Consider the following 24650-nt stretch of genomic DNA (forward strand, 5'->3'; position numbering starts at 1 on the left):
TATTGTACTGTTGTTCTATACATGTTTATAAAAAAGGCTGCCCATTTCTGTTGTCAACAAGATTGACTTTACTAAATTGATGTTATCTCCTTTGACAGGGTTTTTCTCTCATATCCTGTTGGATGAAGCGGCCCAGGCCATGGAGTGTGAAACCATCATGCCTTTTGCTCTCGCTACCAGGACCACGCGCATTGTGCTGGCTGGAGACCATATGCAGGTAAGTGTTTCTCCAGTGAAACAAAGCGGTTTTTCTTTTCTTAACTAGATCATATCATGTAAAAAATACTATCTTTTTACTCCTATAAGGCAAACTGATACTTACCAGTGAAGCAACACAGGTGCAGAGCATATCTATGAACAAGTAGAAGTCATAATTAAAAGTAACTGTAGAGCTGTGGTTCTGGGGTCCACTTCAGGCCCAGATAAACACATCAATAAAGCTTTGTAACGGCCCGTCCACGCAGCGGCGTGCGTTGACGCTTGCCGGCGGGCGTGTCTGAAACTCGACCAACAACCAATCATATGAATCTCCCGCCCCTGACACACAAGCAGCGGTTTGATTGGCAAGAGCTTGTACTGGCATATGATTCGATTGGCTGACGCTTCTGCCGAGGCGTCATAAGTTGAACATTGCTCAACTTTTGCAGCGAGCCACGCCAGCAAAGCTCCACGTCGCTTCCCACGATGCAGTTCGGCGAAAAGTGACGTCACCCCATTCAAAGTGAATGGTGAAGCGTCAACGCACGCCGCTGTGTGGACGGGCCGTAAGCCAAAACAAGGAATTAAAACCGCATCCCCCACTCCTGGTTTTAAGACTTGGCACGGCAATGAAGATGAAGACTTCTCTAACTACTCTCTCTTTGCTACTTTCTTTAACCAAGATAAGAAGATTTAGAAGACAAACTTTTCTTAGGTCTTAATTACTCATCTGTCCTACATTATCGATTAGTTATTCAACAAATGCAGGATGTTGTCCTTTTCATACAATATCTCTGTCTCCTCAGCCTTTCTGCTCACACGTGAACAGTGTGCCTCCATTATTCAGCAGCATTAGAGCAGTCTGAATAGTCAATGGAGGCCTTTGATGGTTTGCTTTGTTATTGACCGTGTGGGGCCTCATTAAAGCCGGCTGACCTGCTCTCTCTAACGGGCTTACATTAAGATTCAACCTCAAGATAAATAGCCCTCTTTCTTGTGTGGGTGCTTCCAGTTTTCAATGTGAAGCCTCATTCAAATCAAAGCACATTGGGATGGTGGTCACACATCTTGGTTACTACTGTCAGACCAAAGAAATATTGAAGTTATGCTTGATTTATTCACTTATTTAATGTATTGCTTAAATAAATTACAAATGAATACAAACTCAAATGCAACATTTGGTTTGCTACTCTGCCTTGGCTTGCTAACAGTGACATTTTGGAGCAGATCAGTAACTAAGACTAGCCACTGAATATATAAATATATATATATTGAATTTGGCATGCTCTCAAACTGCTGTGAAATCACTGAGTACATTCCACTTAATCAATGCGACTCAAGGTCTGTTTGTTTATTGACATAAACACCAGATGGAAAAGCTTACACGTCAGAAGTAGAGAAACAACTTTCTCATCTTATGTTCCTTAAAACAGGAAGTCAGTTGTTAAAATCAACTAATTAAAAGTTGGAACACTTGGAGTATCCTTGCTTACTAAAAGCTTTTTTGAAAAAATATAAATAGCAACTATAAATGCTCAAGCAACAAACTCAGATACCAAACTGTTAGGATTTAAACTTCATTTGAAGAAATGTACATATAAGGCAAAATGTGCTGTCAAAGCAGATGACATGCCTGGGAAATGTTATTTCAATAACTTATCATAAAGGAGATTGCACACACATGTAGTTATTGTAGACCTGCCTTGCAAAGCTACTTTATGTGCCATGGAGGACACGGTGTCCTGAGAAACATGTCTTTATGTGTGAGGTTTGACTTTTTATTGTTTCAGTATACCAAATAGAAATGGAGAGAAAAATAATGATGACAGACTTATTTATCTTCGTCATGCTTTTAAACTGACCTTTTTGTATCTCTCGATTTGCAGCTCAGTCCATTTGTGTACAGTGAGTTTGCGCGGGAGCGTAACCTGCACGTGTCACTGCTGGACCGTCTGTACGAGCACTACCCCGCTGAATACCCTTGTCGCATTCTCCTGTGCGAGAACTACCGTTCTCATGAAGCTATCATCAAGTAAGTGGGAGCCCCTTGTGTTGAGACTTTGGGAGGAGAGGCTGAAATACTCTAGAGAAGAGGGAGGGGGCGGGAGGAGGGGGTCAGGTAAAAAGGACAGGCAGAAACAAAGAAAAGTTTGTGCAGCTGCCGCAATGCATCTACAATGTCACAGTATGTTCTTTAGCCCAATGTTACATTTTGCAAGTAGGTTGTTGTTCATACTGCATTTCACTGGTCATTGCCAGGCCTTGCTGCATACTGTTGCTTCAAAAGAGGAACACACTCAAACACACACTAGAGATCAAACGGTGAACAAAGAAAAGGTCATGATATGATTTAAATTGACCAAAATTAAAATGGTTATTATCATCATTAAAGTACTGATACACAGTTATTCTATTTTTTTTCATATTATTATTATTCTCTCTCTTACACACATAAGCATACGCACACACTGATAACAACTCGGACATTAGACATATCTTTGTTTTAATTATTATATTCTAAGGCACAATATCTCATATCTCTTGGATCTTCAGTCAGTCATTAAAAACTCATTTGGCTGTATAAAAGTGCAGTTCATATTTGGGTCAACATCTCATACATCCCAGGTTGTGTAATAGTGAAATGTGTGTGTGTATTAATATATACATGAGTAAAAGGTAATCAGATTTCATAACAAACATATCTGTTTTCCTTGGCTTTTGCACTAACCCACTCTTTTCTCAACATATTCTAACTATTTTGCTTTTCCTGTTTTTCTACAGCTACACGTCAGAATTATTTTACGATGGGAAGTTGATGGCAAGCGGGAAGCAGCCCTCCCACAAGGACTTCTACCCTCTGACCTTCTTCACAGCCCGAGGAGAAGATGTCCAGGAGAAGAACAGCACTGCCTACTACAACAACGCAGAGGTATATCATTGTTATGATCCTTTGGCCGTGGCAGGCCTCATGCATATACATTATGAACCAGTCAATCGGCCAAAGTGTTGGGTAGAGTCTGTGTGAATGTTGCTAGGGGAATATAGATTTATAAAAAATGTAAGGATTTGTGTTAATATGTACTCCAAGTGAATGTAACATTTTGAAATAAATAAATTATTAGAACATTCATAAATACATTTATATAATGCAATTACAAGCATTTTACACTAAAAAACAATCGCTAAACTTGCTGGAGCAAGATAGATTAGTTGCACATGAATGAACATCTAACTCGCTGTATTTCAGTTCAATTTGTGCCACTTGGTTTGATCGTATGTGTGTGAAAAAGCATTTAAAGTATTTATGTGTTAGGCTTCGGATTCCTACATAATTCAGGGTTTTCATTGCAAAGAAATGTATTTTAGTTTATTGACTTGAGTTGGGTTGAGACGTCAAAAGCAGAATGCCTATCCGAAAGTGATCAGCTGTTTTAATTTCTCCCCATCACACTCACTGTCTTTAATCCTAATTAAAGATGAAACCCATACACTTAATTAGGAGCCACATTTGACAGCCATGATGCTTGACTCTCTGACAGCTCTTGCCTTTGATTGGTTCCTCTGTAGACTCATGCGTTTGTGGTCATTGGCAGTCCCCGACCCCCCCAAATTAAACTATGGACGCTTCTCTATTCTGCGACCAAACTGTCAGCAATGCCAAATGAATTACCCCCCTTCTCTTTGATACAGCACTCATGGCAAACCATAACAACATTATCGTAATCTTGCGAAAATGCATTGAAAAAGCGTATCAGTTTGTTATTCCCGTGCAAGTGTCTTTGATGGGTTTAGCGTCAAGTGGAAGACAATATTTCCCTGACGGTTCAAAGTCTTCGTCAGTTTGTAAACGATCTGAACATGAGTTGAAAAACTGTTAGGGCAGCTCGATTATGGCAAAAATCATAATCTCGATTATTTGGGTCAATAATTGATATCACGATTATTAAAAACGATTATCCATTTACTTTGAAAACATCCATTTATTGAAAAGAAATGTCAACAGTATGTTTAACAGTTGATGACCCTGAACTTTAAGTATAATTCAACTGAAAAACCAATAAAAATGTAAAAAGAAATCGTTTTATTTCGATTATGATGTTTTCAGAATCGTTGCAAGCCAAAATCGTAATTGCGATTCAAATACGATTAATTGAGCAGCCCTAAAAACTGCTCATATGATTTGAAAAAACAAGATGTATTCAAAATATCAGCTCTTGCTTTAATAATGTATTTCCAAGCCAAGTTTAGTTTACACACAATACATCGATTTGACATGAAATGATAAATGCATGTGCAGAGACTCTTTAAAGTTGTGTTAATAAATATTAGTTTAGTAGTAATACTCAAAACTGCAGGTGTTAAGTCTGTTGGTCAGTAAAATGCATTTGGCAACGCATGATCATAAAGTGCTAAACTTTTTTCCATTCTAATCAGGCCATAACATTCAGTTTTATGGCTTTATTAAAATGCCGACATTTGACTTGGAAAATATCCCGTAGTCTCTGAATTCCCACACGTTTCCCCTCTGTGTCCTCAGGTGTTTGAGATCGTGGAGCGGGTGGAAGAGTTGCGTAAGAAGTGGCCGGTGGCGTGGGGTAAGCTGGACGACGGCAGCATTGGAGTGGTGTCACCGTACGCTGACCAGGTGTTCCGCATTCGTGCCGAGCTCCGAAAGAAGAGAATGCATGAAGTCAGCGTGGAGAGAGTGCTCAACGTCCAAGGTGAGTGTTAGCCAGGATCATGCTTTGTATTTGTATTGCATCTACTGTACATGTGTGTAGTTCCTGACTCCAAAGGAGAAACTAGTGGTACCATAAGTACAAGTTTAGGAATATTCTGAAATGATAATTGCCCAGTTGGGGTACTGCATGGACATAAGTGATTTAAGACTTAGTATTTTGGGGTTTTATCTGTAGTATTTAAGAGTGTATTATAATTATCGAATGAATGGGAAGTTGATTATTGGAGAAAAGCAGCTATGTCAAAGCATAAAAAATGATAATCTTACCATTTCCCACTGATGATATCGGTGTTAATATTGCCCTTCTTATCATCTAGTCCCAGTAACAGGAGGATATGAGTTCTGATTTCTCTAACCAATCTCTTGTCTGCTTCATGCAGCTCCCACTTGTATTGCATCCAGCTGCTTTCTACAGGTCATTAACGTCCTCATTAGTCACACATGAAACATGTCGACGCACATGTCGACACACACAGCCTCTGGAGTCATTAGAAGATCAAATAATTACAAGATATTTTTCTATTTTAGAAGTTACATGGATTCTTCTTTTTGTAGAAATACTCAAGACATGGCATTGAGGCTAATGGGAAGTCCTTAGAATACATTTTTTTTATAACAATCTTTTCCTTTTTATAGCGCTTCTCGGAGTATTCGAAACTTCATTACAATAAATATGTTTTGCAGGTAAGCAGTTCCGGGTGCTGTTCCTCAGCACGGTGCGGACGCGGCACACGTGCAAACACAAGCAGACAGCCATCAAGCGCAAAGAGCAGCTGGTTGAGGACTCGACAGAGGACCTGGACTATGGGTTCCTCTCCAACTACAAGCTACTCAACACAGCCATCACCAGAGCCCAGTCCCTGGTTGCAGTGGTGGGAGACCCCATAGCACTGTGTTCTGTTGGACGCTGCAGGTAAAAAATGTCACTTTTAACTAAAACCTTCAATAATGAAACATAGCAGACCTCTATTCAATGTGGCAGAGAATGAGCTTCCTCATACCAAACTCTTCTAAAGACTTTGTTGATAATTATGATTCTATGAAATCAGCTACTAAAACCACTTTGTTCTGACCTATTTCTATTAGAATTGTTCTCTAATCTCTCATTCACCTCTAGTACTAACCCTCCATCTCCATACATTCGTTGTAACATATCAGGTGTTTGTGGTTGTGTGCAAATGTCATTATGCAGAGAGGGAACAATAACATTGATGTGTTAAACGGTAAAAGGCTACGTACAATTTCAATGTCACGTATCAGATTTCCAGAGGGGACCTGATACGCTGCAGTTACTACACACAACAACAGCAAACACTAGTCTTTGATTCACAAAACAGCATCCTACCATTTATCATGACAATAATGACGATTATCACAGTTCAAATGTAAGCACACTAACATTGTGAGTTTTCCTCTCACTCTTGTAAGTCAATTATTCCTTAAGGCGAGACACGGCAGGCAAAAACATCGTTTTTCAAGTACTGGTCAATTTTGAGATTTTGTGCTATTTGATTCCATAACATGTTTTCTTTCAGGCTTTTGGAAGGAAAACGTACAAAATACACATTTAAGTGTTTATTTTACTATAGTTTGTCTATTTGCGTCTGTAGATTTCTCCTAAATTCACCAAAAGTTAGCATTCTAACGTAACATAAAGTACCGCGACCGCTGTGTGCACCATGTCAACAGAGGTATCGTTGGAAAGCTGTGTCTCTCCTGCACAATCTCATCGGATCCAAATATGGTCATTTCCTTTGTATCAGCAACCAATCGTGAAAGCACAAAGGGGTCTTAAACCAAGAAACGAAATCTCATTGGCTGGTGTCAATTTCTGACAACGTGATTCGTTCAGATGCGTCACGTGGTGTGCTAAAACACTTCCTGGTTAGCTTTCCGCTAGATATTGAAAACTCAAAATAGCAAAAGAACGGGGAAAAAAACGTTCACAGAGAAGACGACAACAATTGTCACTTGCACGAAGCAAGGTTATACAAAAAACAAATCCGAACATGAAATACCTTCACGGAGTGCGTCGATGCGCAAGCTGTCATCCAAAGAACAGGAGGGTTTAGCTAGCGCCTCACTGCAATCTTTAAAGGTCCTTTTCTCAAAATGAGTTTTTTCTCCTACTCTGAGTTCGAAATGTCAACTTCAGTAGCACGTAGATACACAAAACCTTCCAGTTATATTCCTATCAATATTATGAAGGCTTTTACAGAAGGGTTTGTTCATATATCATTCATAGCCTGAATTATACAACATTGTATACCTAAAAACATGGCGAAAATTGATATTTTAGGGCTGTTGACAGTATTTTCTGATTTATGGAGTGATACAAAGAGATATCCAAAATCCCTTCTGTAAAAGCCTTAGATACTAATATGACTACAAAATGAAACAAGAATTTTGAACCTGGCTTTATCCAAAGTTCAGATTTCGATTCCTGAAATGTGTTAAAATATGTGCATATTTAATGAGATAATGGATAATTTGCATATTTAAACATGCTATTTCAGAAAACTTGTAATACAAAAAACAATTGCCTTATTGTAAGTAATTAACTGGAGAAATTTCTAGCTGATACTTTTAAGTAAAAAAAATTACCCTATTCACCTGGGGTGTCTCGCCTTAAAAGCCCATTTTCACATATCTAGTTCCAGGGAGAATGGTATGATTGTATTTGTTAAAGCTGACAGATTTGTAGACTGAGAGACCACGGTGCTCTTTGTTCTTCTCATTCTTGTCGCTCCTGTTTTCCTCCTAGCTTTAATTTACTTTCCCTTTGGTGTGCTTCATCATTCCGCTGATTTTCCTTCTCCTCACTTTCCTCTCTCCTTTTTAACACCTGCTTTGCACATGCCTTGTTCATGTTTGTTTTTAAGGAGTCATTTGTTACACTGCCAGCACAAAACATTAACTATATGATCCATGAAACACTCAATCCAAGGAGGCATAAAGGAAAATAGAAAGAAAGCCTCATCTCCATCTGTTGCTTCCTGTCTTTACAGAAAGTTCTGGGAGCATTTCATCTCCATCTGCCATGAAAACTCCAGTCTGCACGGCATCACCTTCGAGCAGATCAAGTCTCAGCTGGAGGCCCTGGAGCTAAAGAAGACCTACGTCCTCAACCCACTGGCTCCAGAGTTCATCCCCCGCGCCCTCAGGCCACTGCTCGGGCACCACGCGTCTTCACTGTCCCTCCACCCCCTCCACCACCCACATCCTCAGCATGTACAGGCCTCCTCCAGCAAGCAGGGTCCGCAGCAGTTACAGCAGCAGCAGTCCCCCCCTAAGGTGAGGTTTTCAGTGGAAAGCATTACTCTTTTCCACCTACATCTTATTCATGGCCATTTTTTTATATGGGCGTTTCACATTCGGACACCAAACGGTGGGTAATGAATCAAATGTTTATATCTTATTTATGCCTTTATTGTATTTCTTCTGTAAATACTGTAAATAGGCTTTAGGGAGGCAGAATACAAAAACAAACAGGTGGAGCAGAGGATGATTTGAAAAGCTCAAATGTTAGAAGGTTTTCTATGTTAATGTAATCTGTTGGATAACCATTTATTGCTTTGTGGAAATAGTAAACAAATGATCCAGAATAAATGGAGTGCTCCTTGCTTTTAGAGACAAAACAAATGATAGAAGCTCTGCACACGCGGGCACAAAACACATCTTTATCAAAATGACTCCATGTATTTTCCACCACAGGAAATTACTTTCTGGCTGTTCATTTTGACCCCTGAAAAACAACACATCAATTAGCATTGCAGGCTTGGACAGAAGGATGTGGTGTTTGTTTGTGGAGTAGAAACGTCTCTTTGTATCTCCATTCTCCCTGCCCGCCCTGAGGTAAAGGTTAACGAAATCACCACAGCTGCCAACCTGCTGCCGTCTCCCACTGGGACTAATGAGCCGCAGCTCCGCAGCATCAGCTGACTTAAAAGAGCCCCCACAGTTCCTCTCTCTTTTCACAGTCAAACTGTGTGGCTCACGACCACACAGACATGGTGCTATCTCTATGCACTATGGAATGAATGCAGCATGTGGCCAATGTATAGGTTGGAGCTCTCTGGCTCCACCGTACATTGTGCCTGCTGTGGTGTTCAGCTAACAAATCCCTGCAGATGTAAAATAAAAATATATAAGTTAGTTCCCCTTAAAATGGTCTCAACCTAGTTACTAATAAAAACCTGTGGTGGGTTGAATGTGGTTGCTTAAGTGTGAGCAGAAAATGCATAAATACATGTGTTGAAACGTTTCAATGTCATAAACAAGCAAAATACCCAAGGACCAAAAAAACTGTAAACAATGTGTAGTTGCAAATACTTGTAAATGTATTCAGAAAGCGTATAGTTTGTGTGTAAGGCATCCATTTACCAGAAATATATACTTTAGTTGACTCCATATTGTGGTGAGCTGTTTTCTGACACAGATGGTGTTTTGGTGCAAGTATGCAAGTCTGACACTTAAAAGAAATGTCTTGCATTCCAAAGCTTTATGTAGTTTCAACCTTCAGCACTATCAGGGCCATTTGTTATGGGGAAATAGGATTTACGAGTGCAATTTCAATTAATTAAACCAACTATGTATTCATTATTTTTGTATGCACCGATTTTTTTCTAGTAAGAAGTGATACAGTGAGTTGGTGTCGGGAACAAGTGAAATGTTTGGTATTACGTAGCCTTGTGTGACTTCCTTTTGGCACATATTCTTGAGCGTTTGTGTTTGTGTGCACATCTCGATTAAGATCTTTCTAGTATCTTTATTTATCTCTTCAACAAACCACAACCTCGTGCCATTGATTGCTCAGCACTACCTCACCGACGGATAAAGAGTGTCATTGAGAACCAAACTATTACGGCTGCACTTGACATTCAAAATGGTAACCTCTTAAGCCCCACAAAATTGCGTCATTTGCAGGAAACAATGTCTAAGGAACCTTAATATTTAATAAACTATGAATATTTTATATCCATATAACGGGAAAAAACTAATTTAACTGATCTTTTTCATTTATTTAAAAAAAACAAAACACAATGCTAACAGTGAGCCACTGAATTAGCCCCGAGCGAAAAATGCTAATCTATTACTGCACCGAAAATCACTCCTAGCTCCCTTATTACTTATCCTAGCTGCACATCCAACACATCGTTTATGATCGCAAGGAGACACAGAATCTAACGGTGAAAACACTGAAAGTTACAAACTCGCGACGTTATCAACAAAAACGTACATCAAAACAAGTGGCGCTAGGTAGCCCACAACGCTAACATGGCTTACCTTCGTCTTTGTCTGGTCTAAACTGGTCTTCAATGGCATTTAAAACGATAACAACGAAGATGTAGTTAATCCATAGGTTAATATCCAATCCACATTGAAATGTTCTGATAATCTATAAGCAATAAAACTGCAATTCCGTTTTAAAATAGTAGAGCAGGCCATTCCTACGCTCTGTAGCTTCATTGAATGCGCGAAGACGTCACCTTTTTTTTAACATGAGTGTTTGCGGGATGATTTCCCTTCGATTCTATTGGCTCTAACGGTCAGAAAGAGATGTCACATGTCAAAATCCAGCAAGGGGGGCCAGAGATATGGAAAATCCACCCAAATGGCCCCAGAAGAGGTTTGTTTTTGCTAAATCTGTCTAAAAAGGTCAAATATCACTTGTTTTGCATTAATCTTGATACAGGGTACTTATTATATGTTGTACTTTGGATTCCTAAAGCTTTTAGTCTACTAACCCATCATCCAAGGTTAGTTTTCACTATAAGTACAACATATTTTTTGGACGGACACTATAATTTACAGTTTTTTACCATGTTCAATCTGAATTTTCTTTAAAATAAAAAACATCTATATTGATTCTGACTTTTCTACATCCAACTCACAGGTTTATCATTACTTTGAGAGGAAAGATTATTAATTTAACCCTTTTAGAAGGGAAGATATGGTCATTTGTTCTGGGAATGTCATTTTTGAGCCTGAAACCTGAAAAACAGGCTCGGGGCTTAAGAGGTTTAACAAAGACAAACCCTAGGCATCACTTCCTTTTTCTTTACATTGGATAGTTAAAGGTCGAAAAGAAGGAAGTATATAATCGCTCAGTGTTTAAACATCCAGTTAGAAGTGCTATATCTTCTCAGCAGATCCTCTTTGTTTAAGGACATTAATCATATTAGCTCGGCTGATGTTACGCCATAAAATAGCAGACTGCCTGTCTGAAATCATCTGTGTTAATTTCAAGAACATATTTCTCGCAATATAGAGTACATGTTACAAGATTGCATCTTTTGTGCATTTACTACAAGATCATTGCATTCTACCGACACTGACTTGGGCTTTAGTTGCAGTCATTTGATATAATAATCATTATCTCATGCCAATAAGAAAGGTGCCGTTTCAAATTAAATCTCTTTATATGTGGAAGCACATTGTATGTTGGCTGGTTCTCAGTTTAGGTTGAGAGGACATGCTGCCCTTCGAATATAACCATATTTGAAGTACTAAAGAGCATTGGCTATGCTGGGTGTGAAGCTGCGGGAAGGAGACGGATCATATTGAGAAAGAGTTCCCTGTCAGTTTTGACAACATCCGTCCCAATATGATCGGGCTGTCTTTCAGAAGTTGTTATTTAAAATGCAGCATTCACAGCTGAATCTCCTAGTGTCTCATCTTCAGTATTAGTTTAATCTTTCTCAGCAAATTATCTTTTCTTTCCAACATGTTCTTCTTGGTGTAGACAGGCTTTGCCAGGAACATTTTACAGCATTGCTAAAACAAGCCATTCCTATTATGTGATGTTATACATTTTGTGGTGTTGTGGTACTGGTTTGCATTGTAATGTCAGATGTTCAAGTTATTTATTATTCATCTTTTGTTCAAAACTTCTTGCTGCAATACTTGAAAGTGTGTCTTAAGTGCTAAAGACTGAGTAGTAGTAGGAAGTGCCAGAAAAAATGTAGTTTATGGACTTCTTAAAAATTCAACAGAATTACTATCCTTTACCTGAAAGATATATAATAATATTAGCTTTATATAATATCAGCATAATAATAAAGGCATTGGAATGTAGCATGTGATGAATTTCCGCTTGAAGAAAGCATATTTGTTGTCATGGACTATCTGTTAACACCTCATTGAACCGAGAGAGACTGCGTTTCACAGAACCAGCCGCAGAAAGAGCTCTAAGTAGATTGTTGTGTATGCTTGCGTATAGCAATTCATAATAAAATAGACAGGATCTTCCTAAACTCAGGTATTGGGAGATCTCACGGGAGCTGATTGTGTGTATGGCCTTCATGAGTAATTTAGTGCGTGTGTCAACATTGATCAGGATTCAGTTGAAACTCTGCGTGTACATGTATAGAAGCTGGTGCTGTAACTGAAGCCCCCTGGAGATGTGGTACAAAGGTTCTTACTTGGCGGACATGTTAACTCGTATCATGAAATCAACAAAGCAGTCCCAAAATAAATCCAGAGTTAACCGGGGTTATGTCGGACACACGCAGCAGTGTAGCTCTTATGTGTTTGAGATTTTGGACAGCTTAGTTCGATCCGTGGTTGTTTATGGAATACATTGATCAATGGCTTTAGTGGGTTTATTAATGCAATCCTTTAATAATGACTCCTCCATTTAAATGCTTTTATTCATTGGACATATTTAAAAATGTTGATGAGTAAATAGAAACTGCCTCTCTACAAGAAAACCCCAAGCTTTACGTTGGCCTATTGTGTAAAAACAAAAGCAGTGAAATATTTGTTTAATGCATACCCTTGAAGTTTTGCTTGTGATTTTCTAATGATTCTTTTGTCTTACAGGGAAAACATGCCAACCACACAGAGCATCTACCACCGGAAGGATATGGTGAGCTGAACTGTTACTTGGTTCTTCTGTTCATGTATTTTTCTTGTTTTCTGACATATCTGAAATTGCAACAGCAAACGTAAGACTTTTTTTTATAGCCCCAAAGATCATAACAATAAAAAGCAATTTAATATGCTGTATATGTTGTAGCTCATTTAAGGTGATTAGAATATTAACTTGTCTGGATGTAGATAAAGGGATAGGAATACAGGCAGTTCACATTTGAAACGTACCATGAAAGTTCTACATTACTAAGGTTAATAAATACTGCATCAAAAAAATAAAGGAAATCCCTGTAGCATTGCTGTCATTATCATATTTATATATTTTTGAATATGGTCAGGTTTCCATTGTTCCCTTTCACTCCCCACACACCAACAAGCGCACATCTCGACAGCTTAATATGAGCCAGTCTAATGCAGCCGCCCAGATGGATGCATGAAGGCCTGAGGCTGCTGAAGCCATCAGTGCGATGCAGCCCTGAACAATATGGCAAGGAGCTGATAATACAATGTTTACTACGGGCGGGAACACAAGGACTTTGCTGTAGCCGCTGAAAAACTGTCAGCCAGCTACATCCATCTACTGAAAACATTAAATAAAAACCCTTCTTTATCTATACAGGGTTGGCCATCAGCTGTTTTTCATCTCTGTTAGAATCATACAGGGTATAATTGGACATGTTCCAAGCTATGAATAGTTAGATATGCTTGGGACTTGTGTGTTGCATGCTCTCAGTGTGTCATCGCATTACGGTTAAGAATCTTTTGCGCTTACTTGTATTAACATGCCATCTTCTCCATTGCAGTGCAACCCAACCCAGCTGTGTTGATGGGAAACCCAATTCGGGCATTCAGCCCACCCTTGGGAGGCACACCAGCTGGCATGGGCAAGTCACCCAGTCCTGTTCAGAGGATAGATCCCCACACCGGCGCCAGTATCCTCTACGTCCCAGCTGTGTACGGTGGAAACATGGTCATGTCCATGCCCCTGCCTGTAAGTTTCACCTTTTTAAACTGACACAAATTCACTTGTTAGAATGTGTACAATGCCACTATATCCAATGTGCCACCAGGCCACGGTCATATTCCAATATTATAATCTTCTATTCCGTCTAAATATTTTGTCAAATATCGCATTTGTTTTATAATGCGAGAATATCACTTTATTTCACATAAAATTTGCCAGCTCAGAATTATACCACAAGTTTTTTCTCATAGAATAATCTTACTAGTTAAATAGCTCCACTTAGTTGAGATTTGCGTATTTCTTACAAATAGTATATGGCAAGAACATTATTTGATTAATTCATATGTATTTGATATGAGAACAATGTGTTCTCCATAATCCACAGTATGTGTTAACCATAGACTGTATATATAAATGGACGTAGTGTCCGTGACGTCACCCATAGGATTCTGCAGAGTTGCCGTGAAGCCCTTAGTAGGCGGAGTCGGCCACTAACGGCTTGACAGCAACGTCAGAGTCTAATCCCGCCTGCTCCAAATAAGGGCAAAGAGGCGGAGCCGAGGCGGGACCTGCTGCCTCCGAACTGGAAGTAAACAGAGCTAGCTCAGGCTAATAAGCTAAGCTAACATGAAATACATGCGTACCAAGTTACTGCTAACAGTGTAGTTCCCCTATATAAACGTTACATTCATAATCAAATGAGACAATCTGCAAGAGAATTAGCTATATTTTGTTATTCTTAATGCTTGTCATTCACACGTTGAGAAAAGACGGACTCCACCGCCCGGACCTAACGGAGCCGCAGTGGGCTAGCTCCGGGACGCCGGCTGGAGCTAGCCCCCTGCGGCTCCACTGGGATAATTGGGTCCCCTATTAACATTTGCTCCCGTTTAGCATTATGGGCGTCATAGCCATAGACTATAAAAGTCTTACCCAAGGCTGAATCATAAACTAAAATGTATATGTATGTATAAAGTAGGGTTGCCAGAAACTGACCATGATCAAAATCGATTATTCGGCAGCCCTGGCGGCATGTCCTTCACTATCATATTGGTGATTAGTGCAGTTATTTCACCTGCACGCATGTCATCACAACGACGTGGCCTTGAAGTGAAGTTGGTAATGCCCGGCTGTGCTGCGTCTTTCTCTGTAACCTCTTTGGCGTGCTTCGCACTCAAATGCGAACGCATTGTTGAGGTTGAGCTGTGATAGACCAACGTCTTTTCGCAGAGCTTGCATTTAACTTCCTTTGGACTTGTAAGTTCGAAGTAGTTCCACGAGGAGGAACTTTTTTTACCTGCCGCTTTGTTCATCTTTAGTCGCACGTGTGAGGGAGAGGGGGGGCGGGGTCGGTGTGTAGCATGCTGCAGCAGCAGTCTGCTCTGCACGCAGGCTTCCTCCAAGTTTACAGTAAAACAAACTGGTGGTGTGACCAATGGCCATTTACAAATATTAATACTATTACTATTATTAGCATTAGTCTATATTTTGGTTGAAACTAAGCCAGAAAAAAAAAAAAAAACATAAATAATAATAAAAATATATATAAATAAAATCGATTTTTAAAAATAATATTCGATGATGGAGACTGTAACGAATATTCGAATAATCACTGTCATCCCTAGTATAAAGGGTTACGTCCTTAGCTGGCTAATATGTAGCAAGCTAAGCTACCAAGCACACAAACATCTGCGAACAGGGTTAACATGTATAATATTATAATTTTAGACTTCTTGGAAGTTCTGTTAGTACATTCAAGCGCACAGCACGACATTTTAATTGTCTGGTATTTGTAACAATATTCCCTAAAAGGCACAATCACCACGAACACGGCTAAAGGGTCAAGTACAGTAACTACAACTAACTAACGTTGTAGCCTCTATGGTTGTAGCCTAGCAGAGTGGACAAGTTGCTGTTAGCTGACAGTGAGGCATGTACATGTCCATCAAAGTGACCACGCCCTAATTTATGCAAAAGCTTTAAGGCTTAATATTAATTAAACAGATGAGTTGAGAAAAAATGCACCCCCCACACAGTAGTCATGAAGGGGGAATCTAACTATACAGAGAATATGGTTTTTTGAACCACGATGTAAACATGTTTATTTCTGCTGTAAAGTTGGGCATTTTAACATGGGGGTCTATGGAAATTGCTCCCTTCTGCAGCCTGCTCCTACTGGCCACTAGATGAACTGCAGTGTGTGGCACTTCCGTATTGGCGTCCCGGCTCTTTCCCAGAGTTTGCCGCTTGGTGTTAACCCTTCTCTCCTGTGTTATGGCTTCCTGATCAATAATCTGTCCATCTGTGTATTTGTTTCCTTAGTTGCCTTGGCCAGGTTACCAGAATCGCTTTGCTGTGGATCCTCGCATCATGAGCCACCCGGCGGCCATGGCCTACAACTTCAATCTGTTGCAGGCCCAGAATCGAGGGTCCCCCATCCCCTACAGTGGGGTCGGGCACCCCTCTCCTCTCGGGATGGGCCAGCCCAGCCCCGATAAGGAGCTCCAGGCTGACCCCATCAGAAATGGTGCGCCTTGAATTGAATTTTCCCTTCGATCAACCACCAAGATTAGCAAATTACTGTAATATTCCTTCCATCAAAAGAAAGAACGGACTGTATTAAAAAGCCAAGCCAATGGTAATTATGTGTTTTTTTTTCTTCAGGTAAATTAGAAGGATGTCCAAAGCCAGAACAGAGCCGTCTTCATACACCAGAGAGGAAAACCGCAGACATGAAGGAAAAACAGGCATGTTGTTGACACTTGTGTTTCATTTGTTATTGTTCCCCCATAAACAATCTACCTAATTAATCAATGGCCACGCCTCTTTGCTCATGGTGTATTTTATCTTTATTTTGTATCCAGGGTGATTTAGACACAGGCCAGAGTCGAAGTCTAGACTCCCAGACTGACGGGATTGGTGGATTTCCCAATGCGATGCTGCATCGAAAGGATCCCTCAGCTGCCCAAAGACCCCTCAACTACCACCTGGCCCCACCCAACCCAGCTTTCCCCCCACATCCGGCCAGTGGGAGGGCCTTCCCCCCTCAGTATCCGGTCTCCAGACTTCCCTATCGGGTCGGCCAGCCCCCTCACCCCGGGATGCCCCCCCAGAGTCAGCAGCAGCAGCAGCTCAGCCCTGCCTACGCTGGTGGCAGCCACAACGCTTCCTTCTTCAGTGGCACCATTCCCCCCCACAGGGCCGTCCAGTCTCCCACTATGGATGGTTCGGAGTCCGTAGGGGTGGAGGAGATGAGTAGCTCCATTAGGACTCCAATGGGCCACGCGGGGGGCCACCACCCAGGCCTGTCGCAGCATAACAGGGTCAACAGCTTTGGGGAGGACGGACAGGATGGAAGCATGGGAGAGAGTTTGGGTGAGTGGAGCATTATTGCCCCCCTTTAGTAAGGCCTTAACCTTTGGATGGGAAATGGTGACTTTGTTTTGTAGATTTTTTTATTGTTTGGTTGGTTGTAATACAAGCTTGATCATTCAGGTAAAGATTATCCTTGAACAAAGTATTACAAATTAAAACAAATTTCACCAAAAAAAGAAATTTGATCTGACTGTAGTTCCTATCCTGATAATCTGACTTATTTGCAAAGTCCTTTGATTTCTGGGAGGCTAATAAGTAGCTGCCATTCTTAATATTCACGTTGATGTTGGCCCATATTATCACTTGGTATTTGGTCTGTGCGACTAAAGCTAGTGTTATTGACTTTTTTTAATAATAGAAATCTTTGATTAATAGCACATTACAACAACAAGGCAATAATGATTCAAAGAAATGTTCTTTAATTAAGATGCCTTTCTTGATTTTTCTTTGTTTTGGATTAACTCCATAAGGAGTGATACTCTATGATGTTATATATATATTTGCAAACAGATCCTTGTTTACATTTAAACTCTGCATTGATTATGATGGGACATAATCAGATGTTTTCTTATCATATGTAATGTATAAATAAATATGCAATTTATTTGGTACGTTTCCTTAATTAAAAGATTGTAAAACATCCTAAACTTAACTGTACAGTACATCAGACCACCGAGTCATGAGGACAGCGATTTTGAAAACTAATCTTGTGGTTCCACTTTCAGACCTCCAGGGGCCCATGGCTCTCGAGGCCCTGAGCCAGCAGCAGCAGCAGCAGCAGCAGCATCAGCAGCAACAGCAGCAGCAACAGCAGCAGCAGGCAGCCAGGCTGGGCCAGTGGAACGAGGCGGGCCCTTTCCTCCAGGGCGGTGTCGCCTTCCCTCTGCCTCAGCAGCTCGCCCACCTGGCTCAGCCCGGCATGGCTCGATTCCCCCATCAGCTGCTCCGGGCTGCGAGCTGGGGACTCGGTGCCAACATGGAGGATGAGGCTGTAACCTCTGCCACCTCTGGGCCGCCTTTCAACAGGTAACAACAATGACCCAAAGTTTCTTTGAATATGCATTTGTGTTGGTCTGTAACCTATATCTAAAGAAATGTTAGTTTGACTTTTGAACATGTTATGTATGATTTTAAATTGAGTGTTCAGAAGAGCAAACTAAACAAGAGAATTACTTGAAATTGGACTGTAAATATTGCTGTTGAATGTTATTTTTGTTGGTTGCCCTTCAGTTATTGTTGTTTTCTTTTCCTCGCTGCTGCTTAAATGAGTTTGGGTGTTAAACACATTTGTAATTCCCAGGTACCCGGGTCTCTTGAGAGAGATGCCCCCTCAGGAACAGCCTGAACCCAGGGATCCTGCTGAGATGCAGCCCCCACCTCAATCCCGTCTCCTCCAGTACCGCCAGTCTCAGTCCCGCTCCTCAGGTGACCCTTCATCGTCATTGGTCGCCACCTCCAATCATGCTGGCCCTTACCCATCAGGACCCTACTCCCATGACCCAGGCCGCGACATGCTCAATGAAAACCTTCTGAACAACCCAGCTCTGCAGCAGCACCCGGCCAACCCCCTGTATAACGCTGGTAACTACTCGCATCAGCCCCCTGCCCACTCTGGCAGCCCCCCTTCCTCCCAGGTCAAATACCTTCTGCAAGAGGCCCAGTGGCCCCATGGTGGAGCTGCGTCAGTGAGCCCACCACAGCAGAACCACCTGTTGGGGAACCAGGGTCACAGCCTTCCTTATGCCATGCCCATCATGGCTCATCCAAGCAGGCAGCAGGAGCAAGTCCACCTGATGCAACTTCATCATCAGCACCAGCAGCAGCAACAACAACAACAACAACAACAACAACAACAACAGCAGCACCAACACCAACAACAGCAACAGCAGCAGCAGCAACAACAACAACAACAGCAACAGCAGCAGCAGCAGCAGCAACAACAGCAGCAGCAACAACAAGTACAACAACAACAACAACAACAACAACAACAACAGCAGCAGCAGCAGCAGCAGCAGCAGCAGCAACAACAAAGTCAAGGTCCAGACCAGGAGTCCTACCACCCTCTGTCGCCCAGAACATCAGCAGCCACAGCCCTTCACAATGTAGATGAGGTATGTTTCTTTTATTTGAGTCATTATAAAGTCATTATAACATCTGACCATTTATTTCAAGGCACTACAAATGTGGCATTTGTTTACATGTTCTCCACCTTGTTACAGTTTAGATGATATGATTGGATTAGCCGAGTTGTCTCAAATGCTCATCTCTGTGTTGCATAAAGTAGAGATTTAGCATTTCCTGATAACATCTGAATGATCTAAATCTCACACATTTGATAAAGATGCAGAAGGAGAATAACAATGTGTAGCTCAGGTGCTGTGTAACGGGGGAGGAAGTGGATTACATGTGTGAACAAGATAAACAGTTGTTTGCTTATTTTTAGTGGCAAGTTCAATTTGAATAGAAAATGGAAATAGTGCTGAATGCAGAAAGCAGATATTTGGCAAACGCTTGCACAGGAGTGTTCTCTCTTTCATTGATGCCTCCATCACTGAATGAGAAGCTGCTTATGGGTTTCTTCCTCTTTTAAGGAATTTTTTGCACACCGTTCAATCAGGCTAAATCTCTCCCCCATTCCTCTTCCTCATCCATCTCACCTTCCTATCTGTGCAGTATGAACCCAGGGGTCCGGGCCGGCCCCTCTATCAGCGCCGCATCTCCTCCACCTACCCGGATGACTCGTCTCCAGCCAACGCCCACGCCGCCCTGTCCCAGCAGCCCCAGCCCTGTCCGTCAGACCCCCAGGAACACCCTCATCCACACATACAGCACCATCAGCACCCACACGCCCCCTACGGTTACCCCCCACATGACGTCTGGCCGAGTAACGGCGGAGGCCCCGGTCCTGGTCCGTTCCAGAACATTCCATGTAACGGAGCCGCCACCCTCGCTCAGCACCGGGACTTAATGGGTATGTTTCAAGATTCGAGGCTTTTATTGTCATACGAACATAGCTACAGTGTAGTTCCTCCTCCAACAGTGCAACACAATAAAACAGATAATAGTGCAAGTGAATCAAATCAAATAGAATATAATAGAAATAGTGCAGAATAGTCTATATACAAGTAATTGGAATATTGATATATATATAAGTTGCAAACAGATGAATGTTATGGATGTTCTTTCAAAAGTTCAGCTGTTTAAGTCTTATGGCCGATGTTTCGCCACATAGGCTTTTGTTCCTCATATACAGAGCTGTTTGAGATGTATTCATGATGCTCCATTCAGGTCTAATTCACTTTGTATCTTTTTGCGGCACCTCTCTTTTTCTTTTTTTCTTTGTGGGTCCGGCAGCTGCCAAAGCCCTTCGTCAGACGGAGGAGCAGGTGAAGGCCGAGGCCACAGCAGGACAGCAGGCGCACCCCCACTCCCTCAACTCCCTTCAGCACCTCGGACAGTTTCCTCCTCTCATGCCCAATAACAAGCAGCAGCCGCCGCCGCCACCGCCGCAGCAGCAGCAGCAGCAGCCCCCCCCACCTCCCCCACCGCAGGCTCCCGCAGAGGCCAGCCAAGGGGCTCCAAATTTAAGCAAACCACCCACCATGTCCTACGCCAGCGCCCTCCGCGCTCCACCCAAACCCCGAGCTGTTCGCCCTGAACAGGCCAAAAAGAACAGCGACCCCCTCTCCCTCCTACAAGAGCTGAGTATAGGAAGTTCAAATGGTAGCAATGGGTACTATTCCTACTTTAAATAAGTGTCACCCCTCCCACATTATAAGTAAGTACTGAAATATATAAAACAAAAACAAAAAAGGTAAAACTGTTTCTAAAAACACAAAAAAAAATAGTACAAAGTGCATTTATAAATTGTTTCTATCAGTAGGTTTTTTTCTGCATTTTGTTTCGTTTTAACTTTTTATTTGTAACAGTCCTTTTTTCTCCTGTTTCACATATCTGTGAAGAAAATAAGTATATATAATGAATGCATTACCGGTATATATACATACTCATTATGTATATATGAACATATACTTATATTATCTACACTTGTATATGTACGTAATGCTAAAAAAAGTTATAAAAAAAATAAAATATAAAAAGGTGAGATTCGGTTGACCACTTAGCGACCTCCATATTTTTCCCTATTGAAGTCGGTTTTGTTGGTTACTAGAAAAAGTATGTTGAAGGTTTTATCACTTTGTATTCCTCAGTTTTGAGTGGACGTTGCGTCTTGATTTTCAAACTACTGTAGTTGTGGTAACGGACAAAAGCTAAGTGGTCAACCGACACAGAAACTACATGGAACAGTGTATAGAAGTAGATACATTTTCCTCTAATCTGTAAATACAAAGAAAATAAAAGACTGAATTGTATGCCACAGACATGTCCTTAAATTCCTGTATCATGCTAGCATTTGCATTATGAATTATTTTTGTTTGTTGGCTTCTGATCCTTAATTCTTAGACATCCTGGAAATAGCTAGGAATTATCTTCAGTAATTTAGTAGTAAATGTGATTGTTTTCAAAAAAATGACAATTTCATATTTTACTTTTCACCAATGTCTCATCAGCAACAAAAGATACAGTGTAAACAAGTCCGAAAAACAACAACCTCTCAATTCCTCCTTTGTTTGTGTTAAGGATCAGAGAACTCCAGACACCACTTTCTATGATAGGATTATCCCAAACTGCTTTGCTCGATTCTCAGTCATTTTATTTCTTTAGTTTGTGTCATCAAAAAGCTACACCACGGAAATGCTTTTAATTACTGCTGACGATATGAAATGTGTTTTGTCACTAATTGACGTTGAGCTTCTTTTGAAAAGGTCGCAGTACTCGGAGGGTTTGTGAAAGTGAAGAGTGGTGGGGTCAGAGTGGTGTGTCATGATGGGTAAGTGGAAACTGAGGGTGTGATCAACACTTCCAGTCAGACGCTTTGGAACACGCTAAATGTGAGCTTTTTTGGTTAAATCAGAAGTATATTGAGACTGTAGAGACATAGAAAATACCCCCACATTTAAAAATACACATTAATTATTCACAAATGTGTTTTCTCAGAGCAGTACTGGATCTTTGTCACCATAGCAAACAGCACTCAGATCACTGCTGCTGTAATATGCTCAGTGTAGGTCCCGTAGATGTTTTGTACCAGACAGTTCCCAGTTTCTTGAATCACATTTTAAGATAGATTTCCCTAAGACCAAAGTCTCTATTTTCTTTAAGACAATCTTTAAATCTCTGTCATATAGATAATACACCTGCATCTCATCCATTAGCCAATATGTGCTCCAAGTTCTACCAAAAACATTGATCATTGTCAATAAACATCCTTACCTTATTTGGGGAATTGTAGATCGTTCGATGGAAAACGTTTTCCCATCATCCTTTCCAACAGTCTGCTTGAGATTTAACCAAAAAGGTAACAAAGTAAAAGTCGCTATACTACAAGCGGTTCAAAGACTTGTGCCTGTTTTTAGGACTGCGTGATACGAATGAATCGGTAACGTCTTATTCGTTGTTATTCAGATCGTTACATTATTCACCTTTTCAGTCCCATTGATAAAGTAATATTAGAACAGATTGAATAATCTCATTCACTTCAAAATGAAATGGCTCTGGATATACTTTACATTTGCGACGTTCAAATTACCTTTTTATCTCTCACCAAAAAACATGAACATGACGCATACATTTTTACTCGGCCACACAGCTTGCATGCAAAGGAATCTTACTGCGTTCATAGAGTCCCAAATCTAAAAAGATGTTGCACTATATCTGCCACGGTTTTTCTTTAATAATAAACGCAATGCTGGAAGCAGTCATCTAGTACTCAATTCTGTTATGCATTTCATTTGAATTGTTAAAATACCACTGCCCCATTTGCAAATCGATAAAGTTGTACTAAAAGCGTCCTGCTGTTCGGTGGCTTTCATACGGCAGCGAGTCACTGTTCTGTCTCTTAAAGCGTTCCTCAGTAAGCTACAGTGCCCTACAGCGATTTACATAGATGTGTTTTTAACACTCAGCGGAGAGCTTCATGTTCTTATTCGTACGTTTGAAAGTTTTCACATTGTCATTCAAAGGCTCAGATCTTTTGACTTGGCGGAAAACAACACATACTTGTAAATATGCATTTTGTAGGTATTTACAAACAAACTTTGGGAGCGCCTCAATTTTGTAGAAGCTGTTCAAAGAAGAGGTATGCCCTTTTTAATTATGCAAAACTAAAAAAGAATAATCCTAGGAATAATGAATGACAGTGGATCGTTGCAACATCTTGTAACTTTTTAGATTGTTTTGATAAGATGGTGTCTGGCTGATTTGACAAAGAGGAGAGTTTCTGTTTTCAGACGACTTATTTCACTGTACAATACATATTGGAAAGTATATGTTGCTGGATTTGTCCTGTATTGTTTTCTCACAACAATCAACATGGATTGATTTCTTTTTGTTAATGTGAAGACGGTTTTTTTTTTTTTTTTCATGCATGTTGAGATGACCTGGCTGGTTTTATCCCTGTTTTTATCCGTTTGTATTGATTTGTGAATGAATTAAAAAGTTTAAAAAAAAAAAAAAAAAAAGCTTATGTTCAACCTTCAGAGTCAAATTTTGGTATATTATTTGATGTGTACAATAACTTGTGACATTATCAACAAAACTATTATAATATTTTACTAACATGTCAATCAAATATGTAATGGTCATTTAAGTCCTTTTTTTCTGCAGTTACTTAGCAGGGCTGAAGCTCAGGTTGCTCCCTGCTGTGTCATATTTACAAATCGTAGTTTGTTTGGCAAATGGCTAATCTCTGAAGTTGTGCAATACTAATATTTCACCGCTTCTTCATTTTTATTTATTTTGAAGCAGAAGAGATTGAGCCAAAGACATTTTAAACGGATGTTATTTACAACTTGTCATCAATGCTGATTTGTTTTAAGACGTTGTTCCAGAAATGAGTTTGCCATGATCTTTACTGTGAAACTAAAGGTCTTTAAGTTGGATTTTAAAATGTTTTCACCTTGCAATATTGAACCATGTTTCATTATATGAATTATTGTCTTTAAAAAAAAAAATCAGTGTTGCCTTTTTAAAGAAAACAAACCAGTTTGTGTGGCACATGGAGAGGGAGCAACCTTTTGCCCAGCCAGTAGAGAGCACTGTGTTAAGCCTTCTATAAACGCCACATCTCTTCCCGTTCTCTGTTGGCTCTCCTCTGTCCCTCCCTCCCTCCCTCGCTGCAGTGAATCAATGGCTCACCTGTTCTCCCAGCCTCCCATTCCCATTGGTTCCTCCCTCGTGGGTACACAAATAATGAATAGATCTGTTTTACTCTTCTTCATTTCAATTGGTGGTGGTTATAATCAAGGATTTAGACTGTGTTTCAAAGGTTTATTTTCTTTTTTTATTTGTTTCTCTATTAAAGTGTTTTTATTGAAACTTCTAGAGTTCTGCCTTTGTTTTTGTATCATCCTCTGCATTAAACAGCAGTGATATAGA

General features: G+C 40.6%; 1 protein-coding gene across 4 annotated transcripts in view; it reads left to right on the plus strand.

Annotated features, from left to right (window-relative positions):
* The window catches only part of helz (helicase with zinc finger), a 58158-nt gene extending 33565 nt beyond the window's left edge, over positions 1–24593 (plus strand). For 3 of the 4 annotated variants that reach the window (XM_034239748.1, XM_034239749.1, XM_034239750.1), the window contains 15 exons: positions 99–217; positions 2085–2230; positions 2980–3127; positions 4736–4919; positions 5624–5852; positions 7948–8233; positions 12764–12809; positions 13618–13805; positions 16101–16305; positions 16443–16525; positions 16643–17153; positions 17879–18179; positions 18454–19264; positions 19827–20124; positions 20508–24593. In XM_034239748.1, the coding sequence (XP_034095639.1) occupies positions 99–217; positions 2085–2230; positions 2980–3127; positions 4736–4919; positions 5624–5852; positions 7948–8233; positions 12764–12809; positions 13618–13805; positions 16101–16305; positions 16443–16525; positions 16643–17153; positions 17879–18179; positions 18454–19264; positions 19827–20124; positions 20508–20908 (3956 nt within the window). In that variant the 3' untranslated portion in view covers positions 20909–24593. The remainder of the gene's footprint in view (positions 1–98; positions 218–2084; positions 2231–2979; positions 3128–4735; positions 4920–5623; positions 5853–7947; positions 8234–12763; positions 12810–13617; positions 13806–16100; positions 16306–16442; positions 16526–16642; positions 17154–17878; positions 18180–18453; positions 19265–19826; positions 20125–20507) is intronic. The other variant, XR_004571473.1, reaches the window with a different exon arrangement.
* Positions 24594–24650: the final 57 nt, after the last annotated feature.

This window comes from Gymnodraco acuticeps, unplaced genomic scaffold, assembly GCF_902827175.1.
Source record: "Gymnodraco acuticeps unplaced genomic scaffold, fGymAcu1.1, whole genome shotgun sequence".
In the NCBI taxonomy this organism is placed as follows: Eukaryota; Metazoa; Chordata; class Actinopteri; order Perciformes; family Bathydraconidae; genus Gymnodraco; species Gymnodraco acuticeps.